General features: G+C 32.4%; 1 protein-coding gene and 1 pseudogene across 4 annotated transcripts in view; both read right to left on the reverse strand.

The window, feature by feature from the left end:
- Window positions 1–21,611, reverse strand: part of TRAPPC8 (trafficking protein particle complex subunit 8) — a 77,281-nt gene that overhangs the window by 43,615 nt on the left and 12,055 nt on the right. The window contains exons 3-11 of one of the 4 annotated variants that reach the window (XM_046024635.1): window positions 19,319–19,408; window positions 18,343–18,517; window positions 15,843–15,996; window positions 13,645–13,738; window positions 12,767–13,026; window positions 12,309–12,424; window positions 11,447–11,597; window positions 7,396–7,496; window positions 6,027–6,132 (exon numbers count right to left, since the gene is read on the reverse strand). In XM_046024635.1, the coding sequence (XP_045880591.1) occupies window positions 6,027–6,132; window positions 7,396–7,496; window positions 11,447–11,597; window positions 12,309–12,424; window positions 12,767–13,026; window positions 13,645–13,738; window positions 15,843–15,996; window positions 18,343–18,517; window positions 19,319–19,408 (1,247 nt within the window). Of the gene's footprint in view, window positions 1–6,026; window positions 6,133–7,395; window positions 7,497–11,446; window positions 11,598–12,308; window positions 12,425–12,766; window positions 13,027–13,644; window positions 13,739–15,842; window positions 15,997–18,342; window positions 18,518–19,318; window positions 19,409–21,611 lie in introns of those variants that run through there. The other 3 variants (XM_046024636.1, XM_046024638.1, XM_046024637.1) reach the window with 3 other exon arrangements.
- On the reverse strand, window positions 1,165–1,316 carry LOC123954824 (annotated as a pseudogene).

Here is a 21,611-nt window from a genome sequence, read left to right on the forward strand (position 1 = left end):
TATTATCTAGAAAGCAGAGGCTTTTAATGAGTTGAAGAATAAAGTTTTATTTTAGTGTTAATTCATATCTGTGATTATGACAAGTCTATTACATACGCTCTACAAAGAACTAAGAAAAAAAAAATCTGTTATACTATTTCAACAGGAATTCCAGCCTATGAACTTTGCCTGTAACCCAAGAGATAATTTTAAAAACTGCTACATTAACTTAAAACATGAGGATAAGTATCGGGGAGGGGAATCATCTGAGGCAGAGGATTCAATAAACACTTCCATAAAAACACAATGGCTGTGGGCACTGGTTGCACAGACTTAAATAAATCAAATCTCAAGGATGGCTTTCAAATTTTTTCCTTGTATAACTGAAGTTAGTAGGAAAGATGCTATGAGCTGATCGGTTTACCATAGGAACTGTTCCTCCCAAGGTGGAGAAACTTGTAAAAACTGCTATTACTACCCCCAATAGTAAAAAAAACTCATTTACTGTGTTTTAATGCAGTAACAGACAACAGGGCTATAAAGACCAGAATAAATGTTCAGCACAGAAACACAGACACAGTAGGGAAAAAGCATCACATCTTAAGCACCAAATTCAAACATACTGTCTTGTATGGTGGTAACTGTGGCATGTTTTACCATTACCTGGGTTTGCTCTGTCATCCTGAGAATCCCAGCACATAACATGAATAAGATCCACTTGCCCATAAATTTACAGTCCAAAAAATAAAGCTGAAATACAACTCTGTCCACCCAGACCTCATAGCTGACTTTTCCAAAACAGTGCTACCAAAAACCTAGGAAACCTAATTCACTAATGTCAAGAGTATGTAACTCTGTTCCCTATCCACAAAGCAAGTGCACTTTTCACATATTATAAGACTTTTTCATTGACAGAATGCATATAATAAATACAATTAGTAGTTAAAATTTAACATAATTTTATACACACTATACCCAATAGTCTTTACTTTCAAGGTATCTGAAAGAAATATCTGAAAGGTATAGCACAAAAAAACCACAGGAATGACAATTTCTAGGGAAATGTACCACCACTCATCCCACCTCTCACCCCCAAAACAACGATTATAATAAGTTTCTTCAAATTTGATGACAAAACAAATCATCCAGGTTTGAAAAGGTGAAAACAAACTTGGAAAGGAAAAAAGAATAATGACAGAAAATACAAGGCTGCAATGCAGACAGAAGAATTTGCTTCAAATAATTTTTATTCAAACTCCTAAAACCATAAATTGCCTTTACATTCACTGATAGTCCTTAGATTGCAATTGATCTTAGCCAAAAGGCCAAGAAGCAATGATAGTCCCTCGATTCAAAAACAGCAATATATTCAAACCGAAGTTAAGATTATTTATTACAATACAAAACATAAACACACTCAAAAATCTATTTCAGCTCTACTAAATTATTTACGTCTAGCAACTGTTCATTTTGGTCAATGTGCATGCAGTATCAATTACCTGACCCTGTTAATATCATCCCTTAACCTAATTAGCTATCTTACAGAAAACTTTTAGAATAATTAATGGCTCAGTTCAACAAACATGTAAATTATACACCATATGCCAAGGCCAGTGTCAGGCACTAAGGATAAATATGCAGAAGACAACACAATTTCCTACCCTCAAGAACTTAAATATAGTTTCCAATATGTGACAAGTCAGGTCTTACAGCATTAAGGAGAGAGGAAGACAGACACTTGGGATAACCTGGGGTATTTCAGATGACAATCAGAAGGACATGACTGATATAAGGACTAGTAGACAAGGGAACAAAGAGGAAAAAGTCCACAGTCCAGAAGGACATTACAGACATGAACCAAGACAGTAAGGAGGAAGGATTTAAAGTGGGGGAGGGGAGTGGAAAGGGAAGTAAATTATTTGGAGATACAGAAAGAAAACATGTTAAAAGAAAAACATGGATTACTGACAGATGACTACAGACACATCTCAGTTTCTGCCTTGGCAGATGAGAAACTAACTGGTTATAATTTTAAGATATGATCACCAAGATAAGCAAGTTTATGACTTTAGTATAGATATGTTGTGAAGTTGCTTTGGAAGCACCCAAATAAGTTAAGTCTAAAAGGCAGCTGGCATTACAAATCTAAAGTTCAAAGAGAAGTCAGTGTTGGAGACAAATTTAAGAGTGAAAATCATCCCTAAGAAATGATCATCCAAAAAATGTATAGAGTAAAAAGTAAAGTGATCCAAGGATTAAAACCATAGAGTGTATTAACATTTAAAAAGCAAACAAAGGAAGTATTTGATTTTGTTTATGTTTTTTTCCTCACGTATTCATCTAAAAAATCTGTCTTTAGCCACACTTATTAAAAAAATCACTACCATTCTTTATAGGCCCGGAGTTGACACAATTTAGGAACATCTGCTATGGTGTACATATACAATGGAATATTACTCACCATCAAAAAGAATGAAATCTTGTCATTTGCACAAACTAGAATGAAAACTAGAGTGTGTTATGCTAAACAAAGTCAGTCAGCCAGTCAGTCAGAAAAAGACAAATATTGTATGATCTCACCCATATGTGGAACTTAAGAAACAAAACATATGAACATAGGGGAAGGGAAGGAAAAATAAGATAAAAACAGAGAAGGAGGCAAATCAGAAGACACTCTTAACTATTGAGAAGAAACTGAGGGTTGCTGGTAGGGAGTGGGTAGGGAGATGGACTAAATGAGTGATGGGCATTAAGGAGGGCACTTGCTGGGATGAGCACTGCCGTGTTCTAAGTGATGAAGAAGACGGAGGTGGAGGAGAAGGAGCAGGTGGTGGCTCTTCTGGAACTTTCCATCTACACACGTGGTGGCTCTTCTGGAACTTTCCATCTACACACAGTCTTTGGGGCACCTGAATGGCTGAGTCAGTTAAGAGTCTGACTTTTGATTTTAGCTCATGTCATGATCTTAGGGTTGTGAGATGGAGTTGTGAGATCAGGCCCCATGTAGGCTCCACACTCAGTAAAGAGTCTACCTGAGATTCTCTCGTTCCCTCTCTCTCTGCCCCTCCCCACCTTGCTCTCTCTAAAATAAATAAATCTTTAAAAAAATTTAAAAAACACACTTTTGCCCTTATTTAATATTGGTGTATTACCTACCAAATTCTATCTATTAGATGCTTTTACTACCAATCAGATTCAAAGCAGGAAGAGAGTAAGTTAGATACTATAGAAGTAGCTTTAAAACTAAGCCCTAGCCAACAATCCCTCCCCTTAACTAGACCTTTGAGCTAACAAGGTCAGAAAATCCGACCCTAAACCACCTGGCATGCTGACATCAGATGTTTATTCTTTGAGATTAAAGCTAATGTGCAAATACTGTTGGCCAGTTTGGAGACGGGGTAGAAAAGTAATACATTACATACCTATTAGTGATGCAAAATAATAAAAATAATATCTGCTATACATTTTCAATAGCAACTATAAATGGATTGCTTTTTCCTCTCCTAAAATATTCATAACAAAGGTTATTTTAAATGTTTAGTTAATATTTAATTTAAAATATTTATTTTAAATATTTTAAAGATGATGTTTTTACAAGTTCATACTAATGAAACTAAGATTAAAAAATTCCTTAGTAATTACTCACTTTAAGTATCAATTTAATATTACAATGAAGCACATACATGTTGCTTTAAATATTATTATATATAAGAAAATAATTCATTTACAACTGCACTAGGAATAAACTTAACCAAGGAGGTGGCAGAGCTGTACTCCGAAAACTATTAAATGCTGATAAAAGATATTAAAGATGACACAAATAAATGAAAAGATATTCCATGATCATGTACTGGAAGAATTACTATTATTAAAATTACCATACTTGCAAAGCAATCTAAAGATTCAATACAATCCCCGCTAAAATACCAACTGCATTTTTCACAGAAATAGGGCAAACGATACTAAAACTTATATGGAACCACGAAAGACCCCAATGCAATCTTGAGAAAAAAGAACAAAGTTAGAGATATCACAATTTCAGATTATAAAACACACTACAAAGTTGTAAAAATCAAAACAGCATGGGACTGGCAAGAAATGAGTCACTCTGACCAATGGAACAGAGTAGACAGTCCAAAAAGAAATTCATCCTATGATCAACCCATCTATGACAAAAGAAGCAAGAATAAACAACAGAGAAAAAAGTCTCTTCAATAAATGGTGCTGGGAAAACTGGAAAACTACATGCAGAAAATTGAAACTGGACCACTTTCTTACATCATACACAAAAATAAGCTCAAAATAAATTAAAGGCCTAAATATAAAGACCTAACGTCATAAAAAATCCTAGAAGATATACAATAATTTCTCTGACATTGACCATTAACAACGTTTTTCTAGATATGTCTCTTAAGGAAAGGGAAACAAAAGCAAGAATAAACTACTGGAACTAAATAAATATAAAAATAGACTAAATAAAATAAAAAAGACTAAATAAAAATAAAATAAAAAATAAAAATAAAATAAATAAATAAAAAAGACTAAATAAAAATAAAAAGCTTTTGCACGTTGAAAGAAACCATCAAAACAAAAAAGGCAACCTACTGACTGGGAGAAGATATCTGCAAATGATATACCCCAAAAGGGATTAATAACCAAAGTATATAAAGAACTTAACACTAAAACATAAATAATCCCATTAAGAAGTGGGTAGAGGACCTGTATAGACATTTTTCCAAAGAAGATACACAGACAGCCAACAAACTCATGAAAAGATGCTCAACATCACCCATCATCAGGGAAATGCAAATCAAAACTACAATGAGATTATCAACTTAGACCTGTCAGAACTGCTAAAATAAAAAAGAAGTAACAAATACTGGCAAGGATGTGAAGAAAAATGAATCCTCATGCCCTGCTGGGAATTCAAATTGTTATGGCCACTGTGGAAAATAGTATGGAAGTTCCTCTAAAAAACTAAACTGCAAGTATCATATGATCCAATAACTCCACTAGTGGGTATTTACCCAAAGAAAATTAAACCACTGATTTAAAAAACTATATGGACCCTTATGTTTATTGCAGCATTATTTACAATAGTCAAAATATGGAAGTAACCCAAGTGTCCACTGATATATATATACCTGATATATATATATATATATATATACACACTGTATATATATATATATATACACACACTGTATATATATATACATATATATATACCACATCTTCTTTATCCATTTTATCAGTATATATATATATATACACACACACACACAATAGAACATTCACAGCCATAAAAAAGAACGAACTCTTACAATTTGTAATAACATACAGATGGTCCTAGATGGTATTATACTAAGTGAAACAAGTCAGACCGAGAAAGACAAAAACCATAGGACTTCATTCATATGTGGAAACTTAAAAACAAATGAATAATGAAAAGCAGAATCAGACCTATAAATACAGAGAACAAACTGTAAGTTGCCAGAGGGAAGGGAATAGGGAAATGGGCAAAACGAGTGAAGGAGAGTGGGAGATAGAGGTCTCCAGTTATGGAATGAATAAGTCACAGGGATAAAAGGCAGCATAAGGAATATACTGAATGATCCTGTAATAGTGTTGTATGTGAAAGATGGTAACTACACCTGTGGGGTGTAGTTAATGTATACAGAAGTTGAATCACTGTGTTGCACACCTGAAACTAATTTAACACTGTATGTCAACTACATTCAAAGTAAAAAATTAAAAACCAAAAAAGAACTTAAGTAGGTCAATATTGCTATGCATAAGTCAAAATCTAATTCATAAAAGATGTACATGTTTGTAGTTAATAATAATGTAGACTTAAAATAGAGAAATAAATTCACAAAATATTTCTAAAATACATTTAAAATTAATTCAACAAATAAGTAGCCATATTGTAAATTCCTAAAAAGAAATTGCCTTCTACTTTCATGTTTTGCATACCCTTTAAAAAAAAAGACATTTTTTACAATTTATGAAATGTTACTAAAGTAAATACTACACATTTTCAGTACCTCACTAGTCAACCGTATTAGGAGAGCTGCAGCCTCTGAGTATTTGCTTTGGCTTTTTAAGATTTCAGCACTAAGCAAAACACATCTCTCAGCCAATACCATATTCCTAAAGACAAAAAAGACAAGAAAAACATAATTAGCACTACAGTAAAACCTTAATACATCACAGTAACCATGTGTTCTCACAGAGGGCTGTATCTGCTGCCCGAATCTCCAAATACATTCTAGAATAGACTGTAAGGTTTAAGAGGTGGGATCCAAAACTGGCTCCACCACTTACTAGCTGCAGCCCTAAAGCAAGTTAAACTCTTTTTAAAGTTTCATTCTCCCAATCTGTAAATGAAGACAGTAATAGTACCCACCATTTCACAGATGGTTATGAAAATTCAGTAAAGTGTGTAAATTATTTTGGCCTAGCAGCAAGTGGTGGGCACACAAAAAATGTTAATGATTATTAGTACTGTGTTGTAAATGCACTGCTATTACTATTATCCCTATTCCTTAATATTATAAGAGACAGAATTACCTCTATTTATCTGTCTTCCAACCCACCCATTCTACATAGAACAGTCAGAAAAATCTTTCTGAAAAATAACTTTTATTATGTCAAAGGATCTACACAATACTCAAGAATTCTCCATTTGCTACTACATAAATAACTACAGCTTAGCAATAACAGTAATAAATGAGAACGAGGGTTCCACATACCGATACCTCCCAAAACACTATTTCACATGCACCCTGTACCCTAGCCAGGGCTCTATTCCCTTTCACCAGTGATGATGCATCCAAAACATTATTTCCGCCAATCACAATTCCTGAAATGTCTTCGTGGCTGTCAAATCCCAACCACCTTTCTTTCAGATCCATTCCTCAAAAATCCCATGAAACCTCCTCTGACCACTTTCTGGATCAGTCTCCTCAGAGGTGATGAGTTCTAACTCCTATGGAGTTCTGACAGAGCTCATTATGTGCATAAAACACTTTTCATTTTCTTCCCTGGACTATTATTTAACTCTTTGTGTTCTACCTATTTAACAAAAAAAGTTCAAAATGGCTAACCCTTGGCTTAACAGTAATTTAGGTTAGAAATGTCCACACAATAAGATCATCCTCACTATACCATATAACCTCAGAATTACACATAACAAATTCCTAACCACAAACCCAAACAAAACAGAAAGAGAAAGGACGTAATAAAACATTAGTTTTAAAAAATCACCTCATCTTGTCTCTAACTGTATTAACTTGATTCAGGAGCTAGTTTAAATTTAAAGCATGAAAAACAAAAAACCATTTATACCTAGGAACAATATGAGTGTTAAGTTTACCTCTAAATGGAGAGAACATAAACATTCTAGTCACCTACTTGCAGATATCCCTATATGTCTGGATTGCGGTGTCCATGTAATGCGCAGGATATGGCCTAGGTGCTCCTGGCTGAAGAAAAGCTGACACTGCTGCCATTTCCTAAAGAAAAAGACATTATTTATACTACTTGGAAAAGAGAAATATTCTTATAGTTAAGCATTTGGAAGCCTACAAATTGGACTGAAGTTTGCTGATGTTTTTTATATATGCACACATATAAATTTCATGGATTAATGCAAACTTGAAAAATGTATTTATATACTTTTAGTTTTTAAATTATCTAGTCAAATACCTAAGTCTGTCATTCAGTATTTAAATAAGATTTTTCAAGAAGACCTGATAAACACTTTCAGTTATGGTATATACAACTACCAATCCACCTAGCTTAAGATTCTGCCAACACCGTCTCCCGGCTCTTCTCTATCCCTCAATGAGTAAACAGACTGATATACAGAGACAAGGCAAAGTACATCTTTTCTTAATCACTAGCGTCAGAACATGACAGCAGAGTTCACAACTTGCACTTTATATATTTTAGCTACTTACACACTATTTTACATCCTATACCATACAAAAGGCACAAAAACTTATTTCTTAGATCTATATTACCGTTAATTTTCTAGGTCTTTTTACTTGGCTTCTAAAAGCCATTCTATTGTTGATGTCTATGCTTTTAGTTAATAATGCAAATAATATACAATGGTGCTAACGAATTTAGAAGTGAAGACTCAAATACAGGGTTTTGGCCTTCTTGGTAAAATATACTACTATGTCCTCTTATAGACCAAGCTTCAAAAAATTTTAACTAGAAAAAAACCTTTCATAAATTGGGAGGGGTGGACTTAATGCCAATCCACTTTTAGAATGAATAAATGTATTTCTCTGCAACATTTTTTAAAATAGAAAAAAAACAGATAGTTATCTAAAAATTGGGAGAATGATTAAAACCTTTAACCTGAGAAGCTATAGGTTCCATGATAGTATAAACTGCATCTGTTTCAGAATCCATTTCTATCCTTGGTGTCCAACAGTATTTGCTCCAAAATGTAATGAATTAGCTGACTGAAAATATAGTATATCCATGTGACAAAATATACTACAGCCCTAAGCATGTTTTAACTACTTTATATTTTAATATAACTAATGAATATACATATGCTTCTATATACATATTGAATATTTGGCAGAATAATATATTGTACAGAAATACATATTTACTACATACAACCTATATATATTACATATTAATACATGAAAGGGTACTGAGAATATATGGTAAAATACTATATTGTACAGAAACACATATTCGCTATACACTAATTATATATATCAAATAGCAATACATTAATAAAAAGATACTAAGAAAAAAATCCTGTAAGAAAAAAATACGTCCCCAAATTCTACATTATTTTCTAATTTATTACTGCAAGAAATATTAAATCAATATACATTCAAACAAAACTGACATAATTTCTACAGATCTGGTGAAAACATTCAAAATGATCACCCCAAGTTACCCGATGATGTTCAATAATCCATTAAACCATTAAATCATGTCTTACAGTCTTTGATATTGATTAATACTTTTTACAAAGATTTTCATCAAGGAGTGATCTACTTACCCTTCAGTTAGTTAAGGTAGTTACGACAGACTAAATACAAAAAAATTATATTTCTTTAAGAACTTTTATTACTGGGGGGAAAAAAAAAGAACTCCTATTACTGGGGAACCTGGGTGGCTCAGCTGGTTAAGTCTGACTCTTGATTTTGGCTCAGGTCATGATCTCAGGGTTGTAAGAACAAGCTCTGCGCTAGCATGGAGCCTGTTTAAGATGCTCTCTCTTCCTCTCTCCTCCCCCCCAACTTGCATATGTATGCATGCTCTTCCTCTTAAAAAAAAAAAAAAATCCTATTACTGGTTTTGCTATGATATATATTTTAACTTAAAATCATCATAACTAAGTATCTTCAATTTTTAGCTAAAGAGGCAGGCAGTACGGTGAAAGGAACAAGCCCTGAGCTCAGCTGTTGCACAGGCAGGAGCTCTTTCCATCTGTATGTTAAAAAAACAAAACAGAAAACAACTGCCTCCACTTTGGTGCACTCGGACCCCTTCTCCAGAGTACACATCCAGTGTACTTGCAGTTCTTGGCTCAAAGCAGCTGCACTTCTGTCCATGTCTACTTTATGGCATGTCCACTAGTTAGGAGCTACTCTCCTCCACCTCTACTTCCAGCCAGTATTTACATGTTGGTTTTGTGTATGTTTTTTATTCCCTGAGGTAACTTCTAGCCATGCTGGAGTAGCCTCACTGAATTACATAGATCTCACAAGGTACAAACACACTTTATGCTTTTGTTTGTAGTCTGGTTTCAAAGATATATGTATGTCTTAAGAACTGTCCCAACCCTAATTTTCTCCAAAGCCTTTTGTTTTTAGGGGAGTTTTTATAGACTACAAGAATTTTCAGGTATTCATATATTATGTTAAAGGAGATATAAATTTATTTTCCAGTACAAAACTATCTTCTCTCATATAGTTGCTACTAATACCTCTACCTAAATGGTTTAAATATGGTATTTATCAGATTGCAGATAAAAATGAAAAAGCTTATATACCATAAAACCACAGAAATCTTTTGCCATACCTTTATAAGATTCTATCTCTATACATTCAATTAGCAGGTACATAATGTACAAGTTAAAAATTCATACCTCTGTTGTAAAGTATTTATGAAATAACATTAAGTATTTATGATTTTATATCCATATAGTCATTATTTTACACTATAATATTTAGACTATATTATTTAGACTATAATGAAAGATTACAGAATGTCTAGCCAAGGACAATTCATTTAAGTTTTCAAGTACTTCAACTCATAAAGATTTCAGCTCCTAAACAAGGTTTTCAAAAGTCAGCAGGCGTTTTTCATTAAAAATAGTACAGAAATAAAAAAATAATTTTGCTATTTTAGTTTTACATTGTTATTTTAGTTTTATACACATATATTAAAACAAATGCAAAATAAATGGCAATTATTAAACAAATGTCTAATTTCCAGTGAAATATTTACTCTTACACATTTTTGTGTACAAATGTATATATTTTTGAAGTGATTATGTAGAAAGGAACAGTGTTACTCTTTTCTACACAGAGAAAGCAGATTATGGATACACATATGACTTTTAAAGAACTTAAAATGTTGTAAGGCATACAAGTATAGAAAATTCTTTCTGGGGGGCACCTGGGTAGCTCAGTCGGTTAAGCATCCAACTCTCAATATCGGCTCAGGTCATGATCTCAGGGTCATGAGATGGTGCCCCACATGGGGCTCCCTCTGGGCATGGAACCAGCTTAAGATTCTCTTTCACTCCTGTCTCTACCTCTCTACCCCTCCCCCCACTCATTTTTGCTCTCTCCAAAATAAAATTTTTTTAAAAAAAGCCTGACACACCAAGGTTTACATATCAACTATAAAAACTAACATAGTTGTTGCTTATAGCCCTTTATATACAAAGCAGTGTGCTAGGCACAGCACAAGCCTTATACCATATCTAACCCTATGCCATCAGGATTCACATTTAACAGGCAAAAAACCTGAGGCTTAGAGATGTTCAATATTTACCTCAGATGATCGTCTATCTTACACCAAAGTACATATTCTTAACTGATATACAGTCATACATTAAAAAAAAAAAAATTTAAGCAATTTTAAAGTATTTTTCAATAGATCTAAAACCATCTGCTAAAAATAAGCTACACTCAACATAATAACTGAAATTCAAATTAAATTTCACATACACAAAATTAGAAGGTACTAACTTGTGAAAGCTAAGACATCAACTCTCATATATGACATATTTAAATATACTAGTTTGAGGAAAATCCATCAATTCAGCATAAACTAATTCAAAATCTATAATGCATTACACCGTCTTTGAGTACAACTTCATCCCTAGGTATTTTGCTTGCCATTTCATAAACAGAAACTTCTAAATCATTTATGATAACAGAAGTAAGAAATTATACTATTACAGAATACCAACCAAGGCACCAGCTGCATAAAGCATTGCTTGATCATTAAGAAAATCTTTCTTTGCAGTATGATAGCAACTATAAGCCAAATCATAATGCTGCACCAAAAAGCATAAGTCAGCCATTTTTCGGATCTGAAGCTCTGGTGCTTCTGGCGGATACCTGTAAATATAAAATAAGTTAAAAAAGTATTTTATAATTTATGACCCCTAAACCATTAAATACTATAAAATGTCTAACAAGCTGTTCAATTGTCTAAAACCTTACGAAAACTAATCTGGTCTTACAAGAATTCTATCTCCAACGAGAGACTCTTATTTCTCAGAGATATTTGGAAACAATTATATTTATATAATTTATAGCCCTATAACTGAGAACTTCTCAACAGCAGGTAAGCATTTTCTCCATGGTCAAATTATGAAGTAAATGGTTAGGTCTAAGTGACTAACTTTATATATAACCATGAAAAACATAAAAACCCAAGACGAATTCCATTTTCTCCTAAAACAAGATTTTATAATTAATGAAAACTGTCTAAATGTATGCCATGACTCAGAATCGCTAGACCATAGTATTTTAATTTAGATGAGTTATTAATGAATACTTAATCTAACTCCATCTTTTTATAAATAGGGAAAGAAACCCCACGTAAGGGACTTTCCCAGTTCTTTTTTATTTTTAGATATCTAATTACCTATAATGGTTTAAAAGAAATTTTTAATGCAATTAACTTATAGTCACTGGTCTTATCTACCTAAGTTTTAACCAATATGAAATTAAAAAACTAAAAAGATAATCCTTTTTTGCCAGACATCACAGAGTCAAACACCATTCAGTTAAATGCAGGAAAAACAAAAACAGTATTTTACTCACAGCAGTCCAGATGTATTTTTCAGTTCGTTAATGCTTTTTTCTGGAACTTTACTGCCACTAAACCATTTTTTAGTTGCAGAAAATAGAGATCGACTTAAACCTTTTCTTGATATTAGCTACCAAAAAAGATTGTTACAAATGTGAAAAATTAGTATTTTACTTTTATATACAAAAGAATTCTAAATAATTAAAAATCTTCAAAAGTGAGCAAATATTCCTTTCAGTAACACTGATTTAAAGAAAATTGTTCAATAAGCTAGCAAAATCCCTAGTGTAAACAAGTAAGTATCTTCCAGAATTTAACAGTATTTCATCACTAATAGTAACACCAATAAATACTAATACTGGTCTACCTTTAAAAAAAAATTAAATATTTTTAAATAACTTATACCACTGTGTTCCCAAGTTTACTCTTCTCTGAAATTAAAAAAAAACTAATCCAAACAATTAAAGCTTACCTGATCATTTAATTGCCGAATTGTTTTTTCTATATGTGGCAAAAGGCCCCGAAATGTGAACTCTTGTATAAACTGTCGAATTCTATCATGATCAGTAAGAGTTAAACATGCACCATGAATAATTCCAGTATTTGCTTTCTTTGTTTCATGTAATGATGAAGCAAATTTTACATGATCTGGGCCATCAATGCTGTTAGAAGGGTCACTGGATGAGTCCAACTGAAGTGGGTGAGCTCTAAAGTTATTTGGTAAGCCATCTACTGAAAAACAGATCTTTCTTTTACTCTCAGAAGCAACAGAAAATTGTGATATTACTACCATACTGCTAAAGAAAAAAAGAACAATGTTGGAAGCCTTTATCTTTCTGTATATAAGTCTAAGATACAATAACATTAACACTTTCCCTCCTAAAATTACAGGAGTTGAATTAACACTTGTTACAGACAGTAGAAATTTAAAGATTCATGTAAATTAAAGGAAAATAGTGTTAAAATAATACACTTTAAATAACACAGCTAATAAGAAAAATTTTTAACAAAAGGAATTTCAGAGATACCACTATAAAACTGTAATTTAAAATACAAAAATAAAGCTCTCAAGATCATGTCAACTTTGGGAATAATTAATGCTGCACATAGTATCTTCCCCCTTGCTTTCTACAAATTGTTTAAAAGAAATACATTACTCTTATAAATTTTTAAATGTCGAAAAAAAGTCAAATTCAAATGATTCAAAAAATTCTTCAAAGAAAAACTAATCTCCCATTTTCTTTTTTTAATTATGAAAATTTCCCCCATCTTTTATCTGTAAGGATTAGCATGCTTTGAGAACAGTGCATATTTTCAATCAAAAGAGAAACTTAGAGAAAGTAGCAAGACCTTTGACTTCGTTATCTAATCCATCCAATGAAAGCAAGTTACTATCAGAATTCTTATTTGAAGTTATAGTACAAGGGCCATCTTCATATGATTCCTATCAAAATAAAATAAAAAAGCATTAGCAGTTATAATTTATTAATCATGTTTAAGATACTACCAAATCCATCAACAATTTCTGCTATCAGCCTTATCAGTTTTAGCAAGACACCTTGTTTTCAGTCCTCCAAATTCTTAACTTCTTCCATATATCTTATCATTCCAGTCCACACCTCCTGTATTCCTAACTTCCCTATCACATTCAATCTACTACCCAAATTCTTCTGAATCCAAATGATCTGTGTTTTCCTGTTTATATATGGTAAGCACATGCCTAAATGAGTACCTGTAGAAGTGTCTGAAATAAGAAATAAATGCAAAGGGAGATGGACTACTAGTCAGGAAGGGGTAAATAAGAGGGATGGTATGGAATCTCCTGGGTCATGGATACGGTGTTAACAGGCTGGAGTAAATTCTGAATCCACCATAGGGTAAAAATACCAATACGACGTTTATTTGTACAAAGGTGCTGGTTTCTCAGTCAACAAAAAAACTTAAAATAAAAATACCCAGATGACCAAAAAAAAAACCAAAAAACAAAAAAACCCCAGACTACTCTATGAGAGTAGTAAATCTGAGGCATTGTTCCACGTGTCTTACTTTCAGGGAAATACGTAAGCTGAAACTTAACAAGATAAAAGTGATCAGGACGAGAAACAGTCTGAAACCACCATTCAAGAAAGAGTTAAAAAAAATTAGGTATAGTTAGCCTGGAAAAAAGATAAAAGGGAACATAAGAACTATATCTATCCTATTTTGAAAGTTGACTAAATGAAAAACTGGTCCCAAAGTACCAATGAATAAAAGCAAAGGGAGAGGATAGTTGGTTGATCCTCCAGCTGGTGAGACATGGAACAGGTCACCTGAGAAAAGAGTGAGTACTGGATGAGGTTGTTCACAGGTAAGGATATTAGATTAGGGGGTTAGATTTGATGAGCTTTAAAACTATCCTCCAATCCCAGGCTTCGCTAAAGAATTTCTGATACCTCTGCCTTCCGTTAAAAGTTCTCAAATTGGACAATCTGACTTGTGCTTCCCTTCCTTAGAATGACTGGACTCTAAATTCCTATTTTCAATATTGTTCCTATTCTGAGTGTGCCTGAAAAGACCATATTTTAAAATAAAACTCCTTCATATTCAATTTGTTCTTTTTTTCCTCACTTTTCCCCATCATTACCTTAAGGTAACTATCAGTATAGCACTATATCTGGATCAAAAATCTCATATGTAAGATAGAAAAATAAGGGAAATAAATAGATTAAACAATATTTATATTAGGACATCAGAAATTAATCTATAATTGATATTTTAAAAAAATCAAAGAATACACACATAGTTTAAATGTACAAAATACAAATAAATTTTCCATTTCTTTAGAAAATCCCCCTTCCACACAGAAAACAGTGACTCTTGATTATCTTGAACTAAGCATAGGAAATTGGCATCTGACTACTACCAGGTGGCATACAATTCTATCTAAAAGTTTGACAAATCATGAAACCTTATACCTACCCACTTCTACCAACAGACGATTAACATTAGTCTAGAATTCTAGATTAAGAAAGGAGCAAATTAGGAAGAAATAACACTTCCTGAAAATTCAGAAGGAAAGGAAATCAAAGGAAAGTTAGGGAAAAAAGCCCACCCACCTAAAAAGTATGAGCTCCAAAAGGTGGCCATAAGAACAGCAAGTTGAAAATGAAGGAAGGCAACCCCAGAGCATGTGGATAATAAAGAATTGACTGTAAGCATTCATAAGGAATTAAACGTGCAAGTAAAAAATTCTATTCTCTACAGTAGTCTAGCCAATCTAATTCAATTCTTATGTTATTCACTTTTCACCTTTTAATAAAAGATCTATCAACATTGATATTATATACCTGAAAAGAGTACACATGAGGGATTATGTGTTAGTTAGAACAGTATTAAACCACTGAATTAAGAGCTCACATGCTGATAGATCAGAATTAGCCACATTCCACGAAATAAATATTAACAATTCTAGTTAAATGAAGACAAAAAAATTCTATAGTGATATCAATATGCCATAAAACTGAAATACAGCTTTTGTGGTTTGCTTCATCGTTGTTTTTTACATATACCTGGTTTTGAATACTATTTTTCTGGAGATACTGACTCCAAGGATCTGGTATCTGTTCATCTGATGCTCGATTAGATGTTCGAGAATTAATTTTAAGTAAATAGCAACCCTGAGTTCCATATTTCTGTTTCATTTCTTCATAAATTGATTCAGCTCTAAAGTAAACAATGGAAAAAAGGTCTGCAGTAAATGGAGAGCATACCTTAGGCAATAATAGATAGTAAAGTAATGTAAAAATTATCCCCCAAAAAGGCAGAACAGAAAATCAGAGATAAAATAGTAAAAATATTAAAACAAAGATCATGATCCTAACTGAAATTTAGCTAGCTTAGGTATCACCTTAAAACAGTTACCAAATTGTGTTTCATGGAATAAAATTTTGCAAGATACTCCTACATTATTCAGAGAGGGTTCTGGTAGTCAAACTAGTTAGAGAACCACAGTAAACAAAACCAGGAGACCACGCCCAAGCCTCCTGTTTGCAAATAATATGCGCTGTGAATTTCCCAAAAATGGCTTCAAATTTCTAGATCAGGAACTCTTTCAACTCTGAGAACCAGGCTTTGGGAAGTAAACTTTTGGAAATTGCATCTTAGATAACAAACATTTATCGAAAAAACTAAGTGCTAAACAGAAAAGTATAGCACCCCAAAGAACTTCAAAAACATCTTTCACTGCCATAGTTTACCCTTCCCCTACTTGTCTTCAAAGGGACACAGTTTGAAGGAATAAAGGAGAAAAAGCTGAAGATTTTTTTATTCCATAGGTTTTATTCCATAAAATCCACTTTTTTCTTGCAAAATTTTTAACAGCCAGTTCCATGAGCAAAAAGCATTTTTATTTCCATATTTTACCTAAACTATTAAAGTTGGTAGATAAAAAGATAATTCTAGTGATAAGACAAGCCTAAAAACCAAACAGCATATTCTGATGAAAAATGAAATTTTAGTACATACAGCTAATCTAATTCAAACGGTATCTTTTTAGTCAATCAGCCATGCGTGCAAAAAACAAAAAACAAACAAAAAAAACCCCGAAAACCCAGAAATCTTATATCGTATTCAAATGTAGAAGATAGTACTACACGAACAGCAGGCCTGACAAACTTATTAAATCATATTCATACACTATAAAATTAAGACTGAATAAGTTAAAATTTGTATAAACAGATACAAGTATATGTGTATATATGTATATATACTTAAGTACAATAAACTGCTCACTTTACCAATGATACTGCTAAACATTTGAACAACTGATCTAATACCTGAATTACTTAAATATCCTAGTTACAACTATTCAATGAAAGATATATACCATATTCAACTGATAGAAACTAATTTTAATAGTTCAAATTATTTCTATTTACACAGGAAACTTTAAAAAAAATCCTAAATAATAATTATTCCTCAGAAAAATTTTTTGGCTATAAAGGAAAATTTAAGGGTGCCCAGCTGGTTCAGTCAGTACAGCATACAACTTTTTTTTTTTTAAAGATTTTATTTATTTATTTGAGAGAGACAGAGAACATAAGGAGAGGGAGCAGCTGGCAGAGGGAGGAGGGAGAAGTAGACTCCCCACTGAGCAGGGAGCCTGATGTGGGGCTTGATCCCAGGACCCTGGGATCATGACCTGAGTGTAAGGCAGACACTTAATGGGCCGAGCCACCTAGGATCCCCAGAGCATGGACTCTTGATCTCAGGGTTGTAAGTTTAAGCCCCACACTGGGTATAGAGATTACATAAAAATAAAATATTTTTTAAAAAATGAATAAAAATAAAAAATAAAAATAAAATAATATTTATTTAACAGATAAATGGTATGTGCTCAGAACAAGGGCAAGAAATGATTATTTGACTGCATTTCCTAAATGGCATTGAGAAATCACAATAACAGCTTGAAACAAAATTAATTTGATCCACATCTTGAATCAAAAAGTCAAAATAAACTCCAAAATAAAACTGCACCTTTTACAAGACTTATGTTTAAAGGTAAGTTTATCATTTGTTCCAAAGATAAAAGGACTATGGTAACTCACTAATAATGATTATTAAAGGGCAAGTAAGAAAGAAATGTCTGGATGCTTTTGAGACTGTGAAAATATCAAGGCTAAAAATATCAAGTGACAAGAGGGTGAAGAGTGAAAAAAGAAGTGCCTTTAAAAAACAGTCAAGAAGTGAAAAGAAAAAAACTAGGAAGGAGAAAAGAAAAAAATAGGAAATTTAAAGTAAGAAGTAACAGCTAAGACCTATAGGTGTAAAATGGCAGGCACTTTTGTACAAAAATTGTAGTAACAGAGAAATATATATTGAAAAGGAAGTCTGGATATCTATATAAAATCTATAATAAAATGACTTAATTGTCGAATATAACTCTGGAGTAAAAAAAATAGAGTTAAATACTTAATAAGCTTTTACTTTCTTAGATAAAAAATATATCTACAAATGTCTAATCATTTAACAGGGAAAATTTTAAATTAAAAAAAAAAAAAAAAAGCTTACCTCTGTTCATCTCCTGCACTTACATCGTGTAAAAGTACATAATATTTAAGTGTATTTGGTATAAACCACTTGGGGTAGGAATAGTCACTGTTGTGCTGAATCCGATGCTGTTCTTGTGATAACTTTGAAAACTGTTCCACAGGTTCAGCTTCACTAGATGATGCTACCAACATACCTTATAAACCACATTAAGGTAATTACCACTTATCACTAAATGATAAATACTATCCTATTAAAATAAAACTTAAAGATTTTTCAAACTAAAAAAATCTGATTTCTTAGATTTTCACTGCAAACACAAAATAATTCCTCCAACATTACCAAATAACTCAAGGTTTTAAATCTCAGTTTTTTGCTAACAGTTTTTTAGGTCATTTACATACATAAGGGAATCCATGAACATAAAAATAAACAATATCAAACTATACATCAACATCCTCAACAGCTCTGCTGAATCGTGTTCCTCTCCAATCAATCATCTTATTGCAATTTCATACTCTATCCTACCTCTCAGCAACTTCATTAAGAAAACTAAAATGCCATAATGGTCAGAAGAGGTTAAAAGCTGTAAAACAGGTTACTAGAAAAATGGAAAACTATTTTTAAATATGAGCTTTTGTATAAGTAATTAATTTTGAGGCAATCAGCAAAAGCAGTTAACACTGACAGTTTACCCTTCCTCTTCGTAAAATGCTTAGAAACTCATTAAATGTGGAATATTTGAGCTGAAGAAAAAAGAAAAACAATAAGCAAGCCCTCAGTATTCTTACTTTGTACTAAAAAATTAATTTATTCTAACCAGTCTTGTATCTAGGATGCCATTTAAAAAAAAATTAACAAAAACTTGAAACATCATCAATAAAAAATTTCTCCATTCTCCATGTCCTCTCAACAATTTTGCCTTTATAGAACTATTTCTGAGACTGATAACTTCGAAAACATTTCATTTCAAGAAAACACGAAGGTCAAAGGATACATGCTAAATAGTGGTTCAGAAATTCATGATCTGATGCTGGCATCGACTGAAGAAAGGTCTCTCTATAAGACTCAAACCATGGAGTAGTAGCTAAAATGAACGATATTATATAAAACAGTTAAAATTGCTCAACAGAAATCAATTTACAACAGACAATATTTTAAATCCATACTCCTGGAAGGTGTGAAAGATAACTCCCAGCAGTAAATAAGCACTTTCACTTGTACTTAAAGATAAAAAACATTTTTCACTTCTTAAGATTTATATATATATGTATTTGCAAAAATAAAACCAACTACTCCTAAACTTATACAATGATCCCAGAACCTATTTACCTATTAATCCTTTAAATATTACCTATATGAGTAAAAAGATTCTGGAACTAAAGTTTTGTGCTTCTGCCACTAGTCACGTTGTCACAAGTGGCTTTCTTCATAAATATCATTTTTCAAATCATTAAAAAATTTTAATATGAAAATTAAAAAATACTACCTTCTTCTATCTCAACAACTCCCTTGAGAACTATTTTGAGGAGACTATTTCCATTCGTCTTTTCAGAAAAATCAGCAAAAATCAAAATATTCTAAAGAGATGTTTATTTATGCCCAATTTTTAAATTTTAAACTTCTCTAACACCAGAATGGAAGATTTTTTTAAGTAAACTGTCCTCTTTTAAACTATACTCCTTTTAACCTTTAGTATATCAAGAAAAAAGTCATTGTCATTTACCATCAAATCTAATTGATCCTTGATATTTTATTGTATTTTTAATTTACTTTTATTTATAGAATTATGAATAAAGGCACAGTAAAAAAACATTATTAGAAATTTTAGTAAGAGTTTAAACATAGCAAACTCAAATTTGTTTTCCCTGATTTAAAGACATACATGCCTCAATTACGCAATGTCCCTTGAATACAACTAACTGTTCAACGGTCATTCATTAACTTGGAACACATCCATCTTGTAAACACTGATTCCAGATTCAAATACATCTCTAAGTTCTAGTTTATCATTACTTCTGTTCCTTCTTGCACTTGCATCTTGAAAACTTTGATGGCTCATAATTTGCTGAAGAGAAAAAGTTCATTTTATTTGTTCCATCATTACAAAACATCTTCATTTTTAGACCTCTAAATAACAAACAGAAGATCAATAAACCCAGTGAATTTTTCATTTCTACGTCATCTAATCCCTTCCAACCCCTTCTTACACGCACCTACCTGCCTATCTGCTTCAGCATTTGTCCACGTATGAACTGTATTAATTAATTTTGTTATACAAACACCACAGAGCATGAAAAAATACCGTCACATGTCCTTTAACAAAAGAGAATGGTCTAAGTTCTTGTCTCAAAATACTGTGTGAAGTCCTTCTTGTTAAATTAGATGAAAATACTGTATTTCTTTTTTGTTCTTACACATACATTGCTCACTTATTCTTGAGCTTGAGAAAAATCTGTATTGGATACTGTCATCTGAAGACTCACTGACTAGGATTTCGGTATATTTTCACCAAAATCCTGTTTAATTCCATCATTGTCATTAGAGTTTAACACTATTGTTGTCCACTAAAGTCAGTAGTCATTAGCCACATATGACACCTGAAATGTGGCTTTTCTGAACTAAGATGTGTTGCAGATATAAAATACAAATATAATTTCAGATAGTATCAAAAGAAGAATTTTAGGGGCGCCTGGGTGGCTCAGTGGTTTAAGTCTCTGCCTTCGGCTCAGGTCATGATCTCAGGGTCCTGGGATCGAGCCCCGCATCAGGCTCTCTGCTCAGTGGGGAGCCTGTTTCTCCCTCTCTCTCTTCCTGCCTCTCTGCCTACTTGTGACCTCTCTCTGTCAAATAAATAAATAAAATATTCAAAAAAAAAAAGAGAAGAAGAAGAATTTTACAAGGATTACATGTTGAAGTAATATTTTGTACATACTGCGTCAAATAAAATATATTCAAATTAATTTCACCTGTTTCTTTTCACATTTTTTTTTTTGGTTTATTTAATTTTCTTAGTAACCTCTATAACCAACATGGAGCTTAAACCCACAACCCCGGGACCAAGAGTCCAGCTCTTCTACTGAGCCAGCCAGGTGTCCCTCTATTTACATACTTTATTGTATTTACAAAACACTGAAAATGAGTTAAGTGGCTCATATATTTCTACTGGGCAACATTAGTCTAGAATACTGCTGTTTCACTGTATTCACCTTCTGATTTATCTATAAATGAAAAAATGTGTTTTCCATTGTCTATTTTCTTTCTGTTGCCAATGTGGACTAAAAATGAAA

Source organism: Meles meles, chromosome 12, assembly GCF_922984935.1.
Source record: "Meles meles chromosome 12, mMelMel3.1 paternal haplotype, whole genome shotgun sequence".
Lineage (NCBI taxonomy): Eukaryota > Metazoa > Chordata > Mammalia > Carnivora > Mustelidae > Meles > Meles meles.